General features: G+C 44.1%; 1 protein-coding gene across 11 annotated transcripts in view; it reads right to left on the bottom strand.

Annotated features, from left to right (window-relative positions):
• LOC121871042 (heterogeneous nuclear ribonucleoprotein L-like) overlaps positions 1-18,631 on the bottom strand; it is a 278,283-nt gene that overhangs the window by 109,388 nt on the left and 150,264 nt on the right. The window contains exon 1 of one of the 11 annotated variants that reach the window (XM_042373117.1): positions 12,127-12,611. The exons of 9 other annotated variants lie outside the window; for them this stretch is intronic. In XM_042373117.1, the coding sequence (XP_042229051.1) occupies positions 12,127-12,314 (188 nt within the window). In that variant the 5' untranslated portion in view covers positions 12,315-12,611. Of the gene's footprint in view, positions 1-4,869; positions 4,911-12,126; positions 12,612-18,631 lie in introns of those variants that run through there. One more of the 11 variants, XM_042373123.1, reaches the window with a different exon arrangement.

Below are 18,631 nucleotides of genomic sequence, written 5' to 3'. Positions count from 1 at the left end.
GAATAACGTTCTCGTATCGCCAATGCTTTTTTTTTTCCTTCCGTTTCTCCATGACGCGCCGCCCAAAATGAAGTATGCTTGTCCTCACCAACTACCATCTGCTGTACATCCATCCTAATGACTTGATCTGCTATCCCCTTACCCATGTCTCGAGTAGGAACCCGTCACCCATCCGTCCCTCGTCTATCTCTCCCCCAAAGACCAACTTGTCAACCCTTGGGGGAAGAAGAAGATATTATCGGGCGCCAGAAATAGCTACTACAATACCCCATCCCCGTGACAAATGTTTACAGAATTTGGAATATTAGGGTAAGAGCGCGCGCGCGCACACACACACACTAAGGATCGAGGCCGTAGTGATACTGCTACCTTCTGTATAAACGTTTAGAGTTAAAATAACGTTGTTTTGACGAAATTTCACTTTTCTGTCATCTTTTAAAACCTGACTACAGAAAGTTGAACTTGACACCACCAGGGAAACTCTTGTTGTCAATTACACTTCCAGCATTGTCGATGTAGTCATCAAATAAAAGGTCATCACCCAAAGTTAATTAATTAGCTAAAAACGCCGATTGTTTGTTAATCAGTGGTGGTCCACTGCGACTGGCTTTAATAATAATAATAAAAAATAAAAAATCACGACTTACAAATCATAAATTAAAATTCTACAACAGCCATGGTCAGTGTATGCGGGTCTCCGCGACCTTGATGATTTAACAAGTATACCAAGAAGCTTAGCACCACTTTCAGGGCACTCCAATAACAGTTAACTAGCTAAAGACCACTCAAGTGTAGTCATCAGAGCAGCACCATGCCAGGAACACCACCACCAAACTGATACAAGAAATTGTGAACCCAAACTTAATAACAAACATATCATTCATGAGTACTTATGGATTGACTGGTCTAGTTAAAATGATTTGCACTACAGTATCCAAGTTACGGCTGCCTTGATCCCCAGCCTATTAAAGTCTCCTTTGGTCCTTCAACTCGAAACATGTAGGGAAAACATGCTGTCCTTCGTGTCGTGTTCACTTCTCACTACTCCCGTTATGAAGGATCAAGAGCTCACATCGTCTTCACCTCCACCTTTACTTACCTACATTTTATGTATAATTGCAAAACCAATGAACAGCTTCCCATTACCTTACACATTGAAATCTAAGACCTATTGCTAAATGTACCCAATTCCCAGAGAAGAGGTTACCGGTACTATCTTTATCGCCATTACCATCGTCAAGAGTCATACTACAGTATGTTTGATCTTCACAAAGCAGTTGAATCGCAAAGCCCAACAATGCTCGCTATCATAAAAAAAAATAAACATTATAGTGAATATCACGGTGTTATTTACATTATGTTATTTACAAGCATCCATCACAACTGAACAGGTATAAAATGAGTTGCACACAGGGGTCAAGAACAGATCCCTCCCAGACACCACAATCCAAATTCTGTAAAATTGAAATAAAGTCCAATTCCCGAGGCGCCAACACCGGAAACGAAAATGGATGTAATACTAAGCCGGCCAGCTCATCAAGGATTTTCCCAGGGGAATGAGCTCCTTATGTTTAACAAAGAGAAGCCTCGGCCATTTTTATATCTTACACTTTCTCGCGTTTCCGAGTAATCTGGTGCACTCCCCGCTAACACACCTGTAGTCTGGTGCACTCCCTGTTAATATACTGGCTTTTCGGTCATAAAATTTCTAAGGTTTCGCGCGCTTTCCGATGCCAACTCAACTAACACTGTTCAAACTCTAGTGCACTCCCCTTTCTAAAATCCTTATAATGTTGTGCACTCCCTTCTAACTCCTTCAATGTTGTGCACACCCCTCTTTCTGACTTCCTCAGAATGTTGTGCACACCTCCGTCTCAAATATCAACATTCTCTTCCCCACTACTCCTACTACAATACTTTAAAACTCTAGTGCACTCCAAACTACTGTTATCTGAAGTTATCGTGCACCACTAAATAATCCTGCAACACAAAACCAAATTACTCTGAACAAGAGAATGTGTCAACATGGGATTCATCGATTGGTGCTAATTGTAGGTTGGCCGGATTAACACCGACACGGGCTACGGGGTTCATTTAACAAGGCAGTGGGTGTCGTTCAGGGTAAAATATACTGTATACATGTTACCTGTGGCACAGACAGGAGCCCGGTTACAGGTCAAATGGGGTCCCAGCCCTAACCCATCGTGTGGATTTGAGCGCATATAAATTGGATTCAAGGTAATTAGAACTCTATAAATTGGGATCCATGTGTATTGGGGGCCCATGCGGCCTGGTTCCATTATAACAAGCCTTGGAGTCAATGGTTAGGCCAAGCTGTGGGGGGCTAATGGGAACAACCCCCGCCATCCTTCCGTCCAGAGCTGTTGGTCAACCTATATTTACCACGTCCAATACGAGAAAAAAACAGTGGCATGATGTATATATCCACAGGTAAATAAAGTCACCCCCTCCCCCATTACCTCTGCCAACTCAAATTTATTTTACGAAAAACGCGCTGGTATACGCTAGGGTCACGGGTCATGCTATGTCGTGCGCACAGCTGTTCGATCTCGGAGAAATAAAATGTTTGTGTATACGGGTATACATAAATATAAAAGGCACATTGCAGTATTGATTAGATTCATATTGTACGTAGCTACTGCAGGAATTTTTGCTGCGCCACGCCAGTCACAAATGAGGGCATGAAGGAAGAGTGAATACTGTGAGATCAAGCCAACGACGATGAAAGTGGGGGAGAAGTTGGGGGAAGGGGGAGAAGTGGAGGAAGATATTAAGGATTAAAAAGCAGAGTATGGAGGAAGAAGGGGAGGGGGGAAGGGGGTAAAGATTGGGAGGAAGAAAGAGAAGAGGAAGAACAAAAGATAAAGGGAAAATAGGGGGAAGGATGTTTAAGGTGAGATAAGAGAAATCGAAGCAAATAAAGACGAGGTAGACGATGAAAGAAGGGAGAGGAATAAAAAAATAACAAATAAATCTTGGGGAAGCACGTAGTATCTCCGGTCACAGTTCAGCAGGCAAGAACATCACCTTTTCCCACAACACTAAAATTCACCCATCACATCACCGACACTTAGAAGCAGACAGGTGCCACTCACAACCATCGCGTATGATCCCTCTTAGCAGAGCAGCAGCACCAGTCCTCTCTCACATACCTGGCTGTCATCTGTCCCCTCATTACGTTGTCGCTCTTTCAAGACATATATAAAATATTCAGATTTTTCTTTACTCTTGATGTGAAATGTGGTTTCCCGGATCCCCCCAATAACCGAAAATAACTGCACTAAGTCAACTCAGTCGATATTAACAACTGTTAATATCGACTTTGTATAACAACCTGTTATACAAAGACAAATTATTACCACACAGCTATATAATTATGTAAAGGATCTGTCCATTTATTTCCAACTGGTGCACTGGTATGAGCCGAGATTTTCTCGTGTGTATGAAGGCGACAGTGAGGATCAAAAAGTAAGTCTCACTCGACAAGGGTCCACAATTACATGGGGCACCGTAAATAATCCCTCGAATTTACAGAGGTGTCCCTTGAAAATAGTTGACAGGACCCTTAACGTCGTCTGTATACTCCTATCGCAACCACCCCCCCCCCTTTTTTTTTAATTATACAACAACATTTCAGTAACCTAAATACTACTTTCCTCACCAAGAACGAGCCAGGTACGTGAGCCATGTCGTCACTTGCCAGGTTTCACTTTTAGACCAAGTTATAACAAATTTACTGTCAACTCTATTCAACGACCACTCCAATGAACATCATAGGTACATCACTCATCCACCTAGCCCTTAGCTTCACTACTTTCCTTCCCTATTAGCACCATCTATTTATTCGACCAAAGACGCGCTGTTAAAATGACAAAGACATCTCACTTCCTTCAACATAAACCCACAACCCTTTGTCAACATTACAACCACAGACTCCCTCAACTACCATAAAACTAACTATAACCACAACCCAAAACCAGTGTACAGGGGAAGAAGCAGCATAAGGCCGCAACCGTCCTGCTCGCTTAGGAAACACATGAGGACATTACCCAGGTATCGACTTTTCCTGCGCCCCGCCCACCCGCACCTGTGTAGCTTAACACTGGCCGGGACGGGCGGGGAAACGGGATGGGGGTGGTGGGTGGGTCCGCGTCGCACTGGACGAAGAGAGCAGACCGAGGCAGCAGCAGCAGGATGGCTGGCTGGTGGTAATGGCAAAGGCAATGGTTGTGTAATGGCCGCTAAGTCTGGCTTTGGACTCCACTCGTTGCTTGAGTTCCGCAGGAAATAATGGTGACAGTAAACAGGAGATATTGGTGAAGGTGGACGTGCACCTCACATGCTCACCAACAGCCAGCTCTCCTAAAGTGCTGTGTCTCCTAAAACACTTTATCACCCGAATCCAGACATTACGGGACACGAGAAAACGACATTGTTTTCTGCACGTTCACATCACCTGGACAGCGGGAAGAAACACATCATTCAAACACTACCCACCCACCCCCTCAACGCTACCCCTCCCATCCACTCTTACCCGCCGCACATTCTCCATCCCCCCCGTGCCCCCCCCCCCTCTCAGGTTTCTTCCAAATAGCACGCGCGTCTATAGCACCTACCAAGGCTGGGCCTAAACAGTGCCTCGCTCAATGCAGGGGTTGGACTAGAAGTGTCCCGAGCTAACACTGCTTTCACTCATTCACGCCTGTAATCTCGTGTGTGTGTGTGTGTGTGTGCATACAAACATACATAGAATGGGGGGCCCCTCACATCCCTCCTTGTATCAACACTGACTTCAAACACTCACCTCCTCCATGATAAACATTTTAGCCAACGGGGAAGTTTACTCACCAGTTCCCCCCATAAGTAATCTCCATAGCTGCTACACTTACCTGGAAAGAATAAAAAAGATGGTTTAGATATACATGTTTAATTATTATATGAATAAAAATGCAGAAAAAAAATACAATTAACAACTTTAGTAACCACTGTCAACCAAACGTGAAAGCCATTAGCTAGATATTGAACAAACGTAAGTACAGTATGCGGCTATCTAAGCTTCGGGATGTGACCTGATAAGAACACCCCCGTTATCACTCAATAACACGGGATGTACAGTCGTCCTCGCTTAACGTCTACAACGGAGCAGAGCGACACTTTGTTATTACACACGGAATCCCTCTGGCCACATTATGCTCAATGCTCTTGTTACAAAAAAATGAATAGAAAAACCTGCTACCCACCGAGACGGAAAAAAAATTAAAATGCTACACCCAATTTCACACACACACACAGTCTTATTTTGTAAGCTAAGTATTTCGCCTACTATTTGACAATCCTTATATCTAATCCCATATTTGAATGAGAATGGCAATGCAACGTTGCGAGTGCGCCTGTCCTGCAAACCCTCGCCAGTAGAGTACCAGAGGGAGAATGCGTGATTTAGGATCTAGGTTACGAACAGTTGAAGCAGCCAGGTGTGTGTGTCTATCCGTTTCCCCACAAAGAGGACACCAGAGGGTGCGTGAGGGTTGGTGTTAACACGCTACTACTGCGGACGTTTATATAGGATAGCATGTCAAGAATGTGACGAACTTCGGCGTTGGTGTTGCTTCGAGGTAGACCAGGTTGTGGGGGCACGGAATGTGGGGTGGTATGTGGCGTAGAACTGGGTGAAGGTGGTGGCGTGGATGTGTGAAGGTGATGGGTGAAGGTGTGGGTGATGGTGGGTGATAGGGTGTGACGGTATGTGGCGTGAAGGTGACGACAGGTTTCCTTGATGAACGTGTATGTATAAATAAATGAAGTTGTGGTGATGGATGAGGCAATACTGTAGTGACAACATTAGTGCATTATGAGAGGACAAGTAGTTCCGAGTATGAAAATTAAAGACAGAATCTATGGAAGAGGCCACGAGGTTGTTGTAGTCAAGAGGTGTGAAGTGGCAGTGAGGAGGCGCCATGCATGTCGCTCCAGAGTGGATTTCCAGATCTGGCTCAACTTCCAGGGCTTCACCCAGTCGACCGGTTTGGATCCAGGCTTTTCAGCGAGTGAACTTAATGCCGCTTATCTATACAAATAAAACAAAATAGTTCCGTAGCAACAGGAGGTGCTGGTTAAATTTCCTCATCTTTCTCTAAGCTTCAAACTTGATATCCAGGATTGATACTTCCATTCTTTGTATCCAGCGAGACAGATATAAAGCGGACCCTGAGCCAGTTACTCACTCCATCACTCTTCACTGATTTTGAATAAATGTTTTCGCTCTTTATGGACAAATTAGTAAAGAAAACATCCAATGCTTTGTGAGGAACGACGTTGAAATAAACACACTTGTACGAGGAAATTTATCGCGAGGAAACTGCGACCAAGAAAGATTCAGAATAATCCACTCTGCTACACAGTAGGAGCGCGTATCGTAAATATCAAGGTGCAACTCTAAATGTCACAAGGCATAGTGTTCTAAAGTTAACTGTAAGATCCGACCTAACATTAACGGTTGCTCAATATCAAGCGGCTAATAAGCGCTTTAGCTGAGCTCGACGTGCCACGCTGATCTCGTTCCGAAAAACCACCATCTCACTTCTTTGATAATGTACCGGTAATTGAAAAGGCACGTGACTTCCTCCACTTTCAAAGATGGCTGTCATTTTGAATTTTCTTGAAGTAATATTCTCATGTGTGAAAAAAAAAATATGGGAGTACTACTTTTGTTCTCGTGCAGCAACAATATTCCTGGTAAGTTAAACAAACTTTCACCCACAACCAGAAACTTTGTTTAACTACTTATGGCACTACGCAACGGTGAACTTTAAGCAATGTAAATCCCTTCGTTTTCCTATTGTTTACACAACCTGCTTGAGACTATCAAGTTAAGTTTCAGGCCACTTCCCCACCATAGAACAAACGGAATAATAACAGCAACAGAAAACATGTGCCTCTGAACATCATGTTTAATGTTGGGCGTTATTGTAGTCCAAATATTATACCGAGGCATAAAGAGCGAGGGAAGGATTTATATACCTGAGTAGGTCACTTATACACCCTCCATCAGCAGGTGAGATAGGGATGATAATGAACGAGGAACAAGTGATATGATGCTCCATCAACTACAACAATAACTAATATAACAACTGGCGTATCAACCTGTGACTTCTCTTATAAGTGAAGTATGAATATAAATATAACAAAACAAAAGCACGATAGTGCTAATAGCGATGGCCAGATAGGGGGAGGACCAGGTCGGGGGGATGAAACCCGAGGTCCAGGCCTAACCAACCTGAATAATACAGAAGGGTGATCAATATCTATCCCTGGCACTCTGCACGCAACTACCGATCACATTTCCACCACGACCACCATTTATTCTTCCTCCTCAAGCCAAGGCGTGAGGGGGACAGGTGGGTGGTGGTATGTGAAAGGGGGAAAATGGGTGGTACTGGTGACGGGGCAAGTGGGTGGTGGTGAGGGAGGGGCAAGTGGGTGGTGGTGAGGAGGGCAGGTGGGTGGTGAGGAGGGGGGCAGGTGGTGGTGAGGGGGGGGCAGGTGGGTGGTGAAGGGGGCAGGTGGGTGGTGGTGAGGGGGCCAGGTGGGTGGTAGTGGTGAGGGGGGCCAGGTGGGTGGTAGTGGTGAGGGGGGCCAGGTGGGTGGTAGTGGTGAGGGGGGGCCAGGTGGGTGGTAGTGGTGACTGGCAAGTGGGTGGAGGTGGAGAGAGGGGCAGATGGGTGGTGCTGGTGGAAAGAGGGGCAGGTGGTGGAGAGCAGGCAGGTGGGTGGTGGTGGTGGGTGGTGGAGAGAAGGGCAGGTGGGTGGAGAGGGCAGGTGGGTGGTGGTGGTGGAGAGAAGGGCAGGTGGGTGGTGGACAGAGGGGCAGATGGGTGGTGGTGGTGGTGGTGGTGGTGGAGAGCAGGGCAGGTGGGTGGTGGTGGACAGAGGGGCAGATGGGTGGTGGTGGTGGTGGAGTGAGGGGCAGGTGGGTGGTGGTGGAGTGAGGGGCAGGTGGGTGGTGGTGGGAGTGAGGGGCAGGTGGGTGGTGGAGTGAGGGGCAGGTGGGTGGTGGAGTGAGGGGCAGGTGGGTGGTGGAGTGAGGGGCAGGTGGGTGGTGGTGTGAGAGGGGGGGGGGGTCGTGGCATGGCAGTGCAGGTCGGGGACCAATGAGGTGTGTGTTTGTCATCAGGCGAGCCACAGTAAGGCAACCCTCGAACCAAGGCCGCCAACACCCTACCCTTCCTCTCTCAACTCCTAACTGAAACCAAGTACAGTACCATCACAACGCAAACATTTCCGCTTTTGACAGTGTACTGAACATGAAGTATGGCTCTACTTTTACATAAAATACAATACTGTATAGTTTTCCATCACCCTGTTTTTGCTTTCCTGATACATCCCTTACCGCAATAGCTATTACATCCGTATACTGTACAATCAAAACAATAGCACCAATTTTTTTTTTCGGCTAACACAATGCGAGTGCGGCACGTTTCTCCTACTACCGTTATAAGTTTTGTAGGTACGGGCGTGCTGGAGGTTAGCTAAACGTCTCACAGCGGTGCAAGCCCGGTGGCGAGATCCCGTCCGTGTGCATGATTCGCCGTAAATTAACCTGAAAATTAATTCAGAGTCCCCCCGGGTAATCTTCACTGTCTGTTGGTAAAGCAGATTCAGATTCGCCACCTCCTGTGTAATGTGAAGCGCCTAGCTAGGTATTACAGTGCCTATAGGGAAGGACCTTTCCAGTGTCTCAAGAACCAGAGGGTGGAGTGGGTTGAAAGACACTTTAGAACTTCAAGGACACTCCCCGAGTCACTTAAATTGAAAAAAAAAAATGTTCTCGGGGGGTAATAAACACCTTCAAGGTCAGGAAAATCAACATCAACCCGGCAATACAAATTAAGGCAGCTGTAGATAACATACTGTTTGGGGTAATTATAATTATTGGACAGACTACCCCAAGACTTAAGACCGCATCAGACTTGAGAGCCATTAGTAAAGATTGCAAGCACCAGATGCAGCATCTGTTGCTGATAATTAGCTTTTATTTCAGTGAAGCGTAGAAGTGCGCCTCGAGAAAAGTTCAAGGTGTAACTGTCGGAAACTTCACCGGACAAACTGGTCAGCTCCCCATGAAATGTGAACCAACACACGGAGGGCATTCAGTCCACGGTGATACAAAGTCTACAGACCGAAGCTGGGAAACCCAAGTGCGTTTCTTGTCAATCATCAGCCCAAGGAAGTGCGCCTCATCCACACATAGAATCCTGTGTACGCATAGAAATGCGAGTATGTCAGAATCCGAAAGGAGGCCCCGAATATGATCAGTTTTCGTAGGAGAAAAACGGAAACCATGCCTCTGCCCACTGGGATTCTGAACTGTAAAATACATAGAGGCATAGGGGAAGAGGGTGAGAGTTAGGAGGGAGGCAGAAGCAAGGCGGCTAGAGGGTTGGTCGCCTTCACAACATTAAGCCATTAATACCAAAGAACCCCATTACCACTCACGGTGGCAAGCCGAGAACGTTCCGGCCTAATTTCCCAAATGTGCCTGAGGGAGGTAGTGCAGCACACACCAGGTACGAGATGGCAACTTTGACAGGTGTGTTTAATGTAGAGAGATACGTCAAAAAACTTACCAAACATGATGGAAAAAATCATGACATCCTATGTAACTGTCCAAATGCATCCCTTGAAATCTGTAGCTGCCTCCGGGTTAAGTGCAAATCTTAAGCTGTAAACAAAGTTGAATGAAAACCTGCAACGCAGTACACTGTGTCCATTGTATTTTGGTGACCTTAGCAGCAACAGACAAAACCTGCCAAGAATATGGGTAGTCAACCCCCCACAGGTATTTATATTTTAATCAGACGTGTGTTGCACTTTTTCCCCAGCTACAAAATCTCTCCCGCTCCGTTGATTGCCGCCTTCCTCTCCCACATCAAGAGAAAATATATAAAAAAGAGAAAACTTAGTCTTGTCGTTCCCTTTTTTATGGCGGTGTTTATAAAGGTGCAAGGGTGAAGAGTGGTAGGTGGTAGAAGTTGGCATGAGCAGCAGGAAAAATCACTCACTAATTTTGTGTACAAACAAGCAGAGTTCCCTTCTAGAGTGACAAACTAAACACATGCCACAAAATTTGTCACACGTCACAACCGTCTCAACTGCCCAAACATATTCTCATGCTTAACCTCCAACAATAATAATTTTACTTAATGTTTAAATATCACATTAAATAACTAAACAGACTTAAAAGATCTTACATGTGTGGTGGTATGACAATCTACAACACACAAAAACAAACTATGACAGATGGCACAAAACAAAAACACGGGCAGGCATGTAATAAGGTTGAGTTAGGGTTGGTCAACAAGCTGCAGCAGGTGAGGGCGAGGGTGGTGACAAACGGTATGGCAACACTCAATTTCATCACTGGAAACTCTCCAGCTGCCCAGACACGTACTTCCCCTGCCCTGTCAACCAACATCACACGCGTTCCTCCGCAACCCAACCAACGTCGTCTTCCTGTACTCACGATGAGAGTATGTAAAAGCAGAGAAAACGACGGAAGAAAGGAGAGGGGAGGAGGAGGAGGAGGACACGTTTCCAGTTATCCTTAAACACACTCAGACTAGGGTAGCAGTACCATCACTAGGAAGCTAAAACACTATGGTATAATCAGTATGTGACTAATACAATGATAACCTCACTGGATGACTAATACGAATATGTTTATTAAAGTACTTGTCGAAAATTTCCGATAATTGTAGACTATTTTCTTTATGATATCATTTGCCAAATTCTTATATTATGGAGAAATGTGAGAGCTTAGTCCGAGGTTCAACGAGTGTGTGAATATATTCACGAAACACTTCAAACCATTTGATAATATTGGTAAAGGCTCAACGCACAAGATTAACCCCCCCCCCCCTCCGAGCATTTCAATTCACAGAGCAAATAGCAATGTACACCTGATATACCGCATCCGAGAGATACAGGGAAAACCCAAATTGTTAACCAATGATATGCAACAAATTTTGATGAAATGGCAGAATCAACAAGATTTAACTTTAAGGACAGATAGAACAAGCGTTCGAAAAAAATGAAAAGAAAGGGCCAAGTAACAATAACTATCAGATATCTAAATATACAGTACAGGGCCAGCGGGCAGAGGGCAACAAGAGCCTTTGTGAAAGTTGTATTCACGACAACATGACGCAGCGACCACCTTGCAACACCCCCAAGGAGCTAAGGGTCAGTCATAACACTTATTACAATTATCAGAGCATTTTAACCAGAGAATATAACATTTAAAATAATTTACAGCTTCTGAAAGTTTGCTAAAATTAAAATAGAGATTTTTTGGAGAGTCGAGTTTACGAAGGTAAACAGTCTGGATATCACGTGTGTGTGTGTGTGTGTGTGTGTGTGTGTGTGTGTGTGTGTGTGTGTGTGTGATATATATATATATATATATATATATATATATATATATATATATATATATATATATATATATATATATATATATATATATATATATATATATATATATACACACACAAAAGGAGTAACAACAACTTCAGTGACAATACATCACTACAATTTTCATATCTACTAATTAGAGAGTACAGAGGTAAACTGATCGACTTAGAGGTATCAAAAGAATCAGCATTATATTGTTTACATAAGCTATAAATGATAACCGCCGGAGACGAACAAACCCTCTGGCCAATACACTACCTGATCATAACGGCTTCTCTTAGTAAGGAGATGAGTGGATAATCGACACCATTAACTTATCTTACTTCACCTTTGCCTGTCAAGTGACACTTGGCAGCCACAGGAATACCTAAACTCTTGACAATTACACATCGGCTTAAACTTTGTTTTCCTACTTGACGAAAAATAGCATCTTTTTATTCAATAAAAATAATAATTCAACTTTTCACTGCTAGCTAGGACTGATGCCAGTCTTAAATGAAGACTTTCATCTTGTAACACTATTCACTACATTAGATCAAGTGAAGCCTCGATATTTTATTTGTCTTCTGCGGCAACCTATTCACGTTAGCATTAATCTTTACACAAGACTCAACCTCATATACAAGGCACTTACCCAGGATGTAGGCACGGGGCAAGACAGAGGGAGTCTGGGAGTGGGTATGCCATGGGGCAGAGGGAGTCGAAGCTGCCCCAAAGGGTACTGCCCAGGTGATGGCCAGCCAGAGGGTTGCCCACAGACCCACTCACTAGCTCAGGGTAGGCGTCCACCAGCCACGGGTACGCCAAACTCAGTGACGACATTACCACGACCTTAGTCACTCCAAGGTTGATTTCTCAAGTATTAATATCGTTATGACCACGCCTACTTTCACTACAACTCCTACAAACAAACACACACATACACACGTGAATAATCCAGGTGGCGAAGTGGACCAGACTGTGGTCAAGGGGGCAGCAGTTTGAACCAGTGCAACAATGACGAGTTCACCTTCACTCTCCCAACACTGCTCTTACTCCTGTTCACAGTCACAGCCCCGACCCAGATCAATCTCTAACCTTATCCACATTAAACTTAAAACTTGTTCACTGCGTCGCCTTGACACCAACACTTTCCACAATAGCAAGTGTCTAAGTGACCTCGAGGCCAGAGGGCAGTGCGTAGAAATAAGTGTATTATAACAAATGCACTGTATAAGAAACGTTTGATGGAGAGGGTGTGTATAAGTGTGTCCTGGAAGGGTGTAGGTAGAAGTATGGGAGGTGACCCAAGCCCTACACACTCGAGACCTTCACCTGGGCCGGTCCTACTGGTGCCCGCTACTGGTATGGTGGGAAACTAGGGCTTGTTGCTGCCGATGCTCCACACTATCACCACATGCCTCGCCCTATACACACGCTTCACCTTCCCTCAATGGTGTCGCATGTAGCTAACCACTTGCCAAGTGTTTCAAAGAACAAACGGTGAAGTACGTTGAGGATAGGCCAGGTAAGATGGCGGGGTGGGGTGGGGTTGGGTTGGGTTGGGTTGGGTTGGGTTGGGCGGGGCGGGGCGGGGCAGTCCTTCCTGCTGACCCAAGAATTCCAAGACACCTAATCCTTACAACTGGCGGCACACTCCCTCACGAAGTCACTTTAAAATGCCACTCTCCTGACTAGTAAAAACTTGGGTACATCTGTCACTTAATCACAGAATCATTTTATCAGCAAGCTGCTATCATCTGCCGCGATAATTTGGTTATCAGTTGGGGAGACACGGAGAGCTATACTTCCTGATGTTATAAAACAGTGCCACACGACACGTTCACTCGTAATACAATGTATAAATCTTGATTCACGTTGATCCAGGGCGTTCTGAGCATTTCTAAGAAAAATATGGAGCACTTAATAGGTGTTTCTTGAGTTCTAAAACCACAGTATATAAGTAAATGTTCCACAAAATATATATAATGGTGGTTTCAGCAGGACTGATCAGTCCAATCATACGAAGACTTGGTACCACAAGACACTGAGTAACACACTCGATTGAAAACACTTTCTCCCAACAGTTCACAAAACTAATACATAAAAGACTCCGGAGTCCCGCAAGACACAGTTCACCGCCAGGGAGGGAGGTGTCCACCGCTAGAGTGACGAGAGGATGGCGGCGGCGGCGGCGGCGGCGTCTGCCACGAGTCAGGGGCCGAAGAAAGTAAAGCGGGTAAATGCCAAGTGGAGGTGAGCGTGGTTCCTGGGGCAAGTTCTACTGCTGGACACCCGCCTTGTGCAACGCCCCTCCACACTCCTGGCTACAACCACCACTATCTATCTCTTCAGCCTCATTAATTCCTCATGTGATATTTCTTTTCCCCCTCTAAACCATGTCACAGAACCATGGGTCAAAGGGTAATAATCTCGTAACCAAAACTTGAGGGATGGTCAACCAGCCAAACCCACTTTGCGTATAGCCACATTTAGTCTACATACGATGGTAATATTGAAGCTATCCAACTAACATTGGCGATAGTGTGGTTAAATTTAATTCTATCCATCCACCCTAATTATGTGTAGATGTGGGGCAACATTCTTCTTACTGACCGCACACTTGTACACATATACTGAATTAATCCTATGAGTACTAGATTTCCTGAATGTGTGGCAATATAGATAGGACATTTTTTTTTTTTTACTGCACGAGTAGCGGGAATTTATATCTTGCAGGTGTTGGGCACAACTATCAATTACAATAAAAATAACTTGGGAGAGAGTTAAGTGCCCTCCGATACTGTACTTGTGCCGTTCACTATAGATTTACTTTCACCTTTAGGCAATATATGAAGTTTCCACGGACAGTCAATCAATCTTATTGATGTGACCACGAAAAAGGATGAAAAATCTTAATAATAATTATCTTTACTTCCTAGATGTGTGCGACTTAATTTAGATACCAATCTACTGTATCTCACGGTCCAGAAATCTCATCTTCCACAGCAGACTCCACATTAGTTTTAATTACTAAATTTTTCCTATCCTTAACAACAAAATTAAGCAACTTTAAATTATCCTTATCAAACTGACAAATCATTGTACGCAGTCTTGGTATACCTTCAGTTATAGGAATAATGACCTCCATAACTGGTGTCTTCAGTCTTAGTAACTCAAACATCAGGCGCACCTTTTATTATTAATCAAACTAGACTGGGTGGTAAATTCAGTGTGGACTGGTACAGTTTTGCCTATTACGAAACATAAGTTAACACACCCAAACATATAAATGTATCAGATTATTTTTTTTATATTTCAAGAGCCTTCACATAATATAAACGTCTGGAAAGTTAGGTTGAACAACTAAAAACGACAAAGGGGGAGTTTTACATATTTTGTACCTGTCGCCTACACGCTAGCGAGTTTAGGTACTTCGGTTTACGAGAGCCCAACAACGTCTCCCGAAAGTGCACAAATCGGAAACACGAAGCAATAAACAAGCCAATAATTCGTGCTTAGTATAACAGCTGCAAGGTGACACCTGACGCTCAATGGGCTGACCTACACACAGCTACACACAGCAATGTATCCATCCACACTGCACGTAAACGTCAATAACGGCAGGGAAAAAAACTATCAAATAACTAATAATCTGCTAGTGTGTTGTGACGCAATGTTGATAACAATACCCCTCCCACTCACCTGCTACACTAACAATACCCCCCCCCCACACTCTTCCCAAAGGTACTGCTCATGGTCTTCAAGCTACTAAAGCACTGCCCATAAGCGTCCTATTGATACAATTCTGTTAATCAAATGGCTAGTGACACACACACCTTAACTACATTCTTGACCACCAGAGGGTGAAGACCTATCAGGCGCTGCTCCTGCTGCCCACCTTGACCAATGTTCGGCCCATTCCCAAAGTCCCTCTCACCGACCCATCCTCACCAACGGGATATCAACATAATCAAAAGTGACAATTTCGTTTCGAAAAGATGTGGGATCAGTGTTGAAGTGTTTAATCCAGTGAATTCAGCACTAGACCGTACCAGGGAGAGCAGTGACCCACCATTGCAGTGAATTAAGCACCCCTGAGAACCGACCACCATTTTCTGACCAGGCGGTGTTAACCAGTCCACCCTGGGAACAACAGTGGGTCGGCTTTACACCTGACTACGAGAGATAACACAACACCACCAAGCAGAGTGAGGTACTGTGACACCAACCCACACCACATGGTGTCTCCATGACCACGTGAGGACCTTCATATCAACACCCGAGGACATGTTACTGAACCACATGGCCTATGTGACTTCACACAGTACGGCAAGAACATAAGAATGGAGGAAACTGCAGCGGGCCTATTGGCCCATACTGGGCAGTCCCGTTTACACCCAACCCCTATTGCTCATATGAGCATCCAACCTATGTTTGAAGCAATTCAGCGTATTCGAGTTAATAATGATATTTGGTAACTTGTTCCATCCATCCACTACTCTGTTTCCAAACCAGTGCTTACCTATTTCACGCCTAAATCTAAATTTGTCTAATTTAAAACCATTGTTACGAGTTCGCTCCTGGTTGGATAGTTTGAGTACCTTTGTAATGTCCCCTTTGTTTAGCCCTGCCTTCCACTTATACACTTCTATCAGGTCGCCCCTCGCTCTACGTCTCTCAAGGGAGTGCAAATTAAGATGCTTTAACCTGTCTCTATACTCAAGGTTCCTAATGCCCGGGATTAGTCTTGTCATTCTCCTCTGAATTCTTTCCAAGGATTCTATATTCATTCTGTAATACGGTGACCAGAACTGAACTGCGTAATCCAGGTGTGGTCTCACAAGAGCAAGATACAGTTTTAGGATGACCTCGCTAGTCTTGTAACCAACACTCCTTTGTATGAACCCAAGTACTTTATTAGCCTTGTTACAAGCAAAAACACATTGTTTACTTGGCTTAAGGTTCCTACTTATCATTACTCCTAAATCTCTCTCGCAGTCGGATTTCTCTATGGCATCGTTGTTCATCTGGTATCTGGTTTCCCTGTTACATCTCCTATACTGAGTACTTTACATTTGTCGACGTTGAACTTCATCTGCCATTTTTCAGACCATTCGAAAAATTTGTTTAGATCTTCCTGTAGTTTTGCCGAGTCCTCGTCAGATTTGATAACACGTCTTATTTTAGTGTCATCAGCAAATTTACTTATGTTGCTGTCAATGCCGATATCTATGTCGTTTATGAATATAATAAATAATAATGGCCCAAGTACTGAGCCTTGGAGAACTCCACTTGTGACGTTGCTCCAATGGGACTTAGTGCCGTTAATGCTCACTCGCTGTTTCCTGTCCTGTAACCACGCCCTAATCCATTTAAGGATGTCACCTTTGATGCCATGAGCTTCTACCTTTCTAATTAGTCTTTCGTGGGGGACTCTGTCGAAGGCTTTGCTAAAGTCGAGATATACCACATCATAATTGTGCCCCTCGTCCACCGATTCGAAAACTGATGAAAAGAATGTTAATAGATTAGTTAGGCAAGAACGTCCGCTTGTGAAGCCATGCTGGGAATCATTGATCAATTGGTGCTTCTCCAGGTGATTTCGAATAGTTTGAAATGATTGCTTCCAGTAATTTGCCTACTATTGATGTTAGACTGATTGGGCGGTAGTTAGAGGATAGTGATCTATCCCCAGTCCAGGTCATAAACTGCAAACTTTAATAATTTGTATGTTCAATTCACGTTCCTTCTCCTTTTAGTAATGAATGCTTTTTTGTTAAACGACCCATCTACCCCCATGTCTTTGTATGTAATAAGTCATTTTTGTCAAATGCATATTTTCAGCAATCGGGCTGCAGAACCTTTTCAATGAACCGTTAATTATTATTACACACACTACACACACCCGCATATTATATATATATATATATATATATATATATATATATATATATATATATATATATATATATATATATATATATATATATAAAACGTGGATAAGATAAATCTTGATAAAATCACACAGGAAAAAGGGAAACAGTGGAGCACCACAGCTTTCGTCTTTATTCTAGACATATAATAAAGCCCAGCAGGCCTCGACGGAGACACGTGAAAACTAAACGGAATAGAAGTACCGAGTAGCAATTAAAGGCACCATCACAAATAACAGTGTTAATATCAAGAGATTTTAACCGGTTACCCGGATATAAAACGAGAATAACTGCAAACCCCTGAACGTGCCCCGAGTGATATCAGGACTGTTCGTTCACCAGATTAAATGAGGTTGGCTGTAATGGATATATTGGCTTGTGAACAACCTGACAGATCAGACTAGTACTGCCGACTAGAGCCACCACCCTCAGGTAATCACGATATAGATTAAAGAAACCCTGAAAATCTTACCCGTTTGAAGTTTCACATATTAATCCACACACAATTAACAGCATTACCAAGAAATCTTACTGAACACTGCCGCAAAGAAATGAAAAATGCCAAGGATGAAGTGGAAAAAAAACTTTTGTCAATTACCGTAATTTATAAAACCATGATTGGTCAAACAGACCCCTATCGTAATAGGCCCCAATATAATCCGACCACTAAGACTGAAACTTGATTTTAATGGGGCCTTTACCCTAAGGGACTCGATGGTTAGTACAGGTTGTGGACCATAAATGAAGCCCGTTGACGTGCAACATTATTACATGTTACGATCAGCCACAACTTGTACACGCTAGAGGTGAACATGTTAATAAAATCGGCATCTGTAATTCTTCCCACCAGGGGGGCGGGGGGCGGCCAGATCACCTCAGGCGTGGCCGCAGGAAATGACACTTACACATCCGCACCCTAGATATTTCCGACCCCGAGTACTGAGCATGCCACAGCAGACAACACACTATCTCCTGTGCACAGTACCACACTGTAAGTCCCATCCTCCCGATTGGTCATATGAAACCCAGTCCTAATAACCCCTAACCTAGGCACAGGAATTGAGATCCGGTCCAATTGGCCTCAATCGCAAAGGTTAGCTTTGAGTGCGGCCACTGTGACTGAAAATGTGGGTCCCACAGGTCTGACGGTCCATTAGAGGAAGTGCGGATACAGGAGAGTGAATACTGTGCCTCTGGTACAAGTATACAAAGAGGCAGTGTGGC

Source organism: Homarus americanus, unplaced genomic scaffold (assembly GCF_018991925.1).
Source record: "Homarus americanus isolate GMGI-L3 unplaced genomic scaffold, GMGI_Hamer_2.0 scaffold52512, whole genome shotgun sequence".
Taxonomy (NCBI): Eukaryota; Metazoa; Arthropoda; class Malacostraca; order Decapoda; family Nephropidae; genus Homarus; species Homarus americanus.
This window is presented reverse-complemented; position numbering and strand designations above follow the sequence as displayed.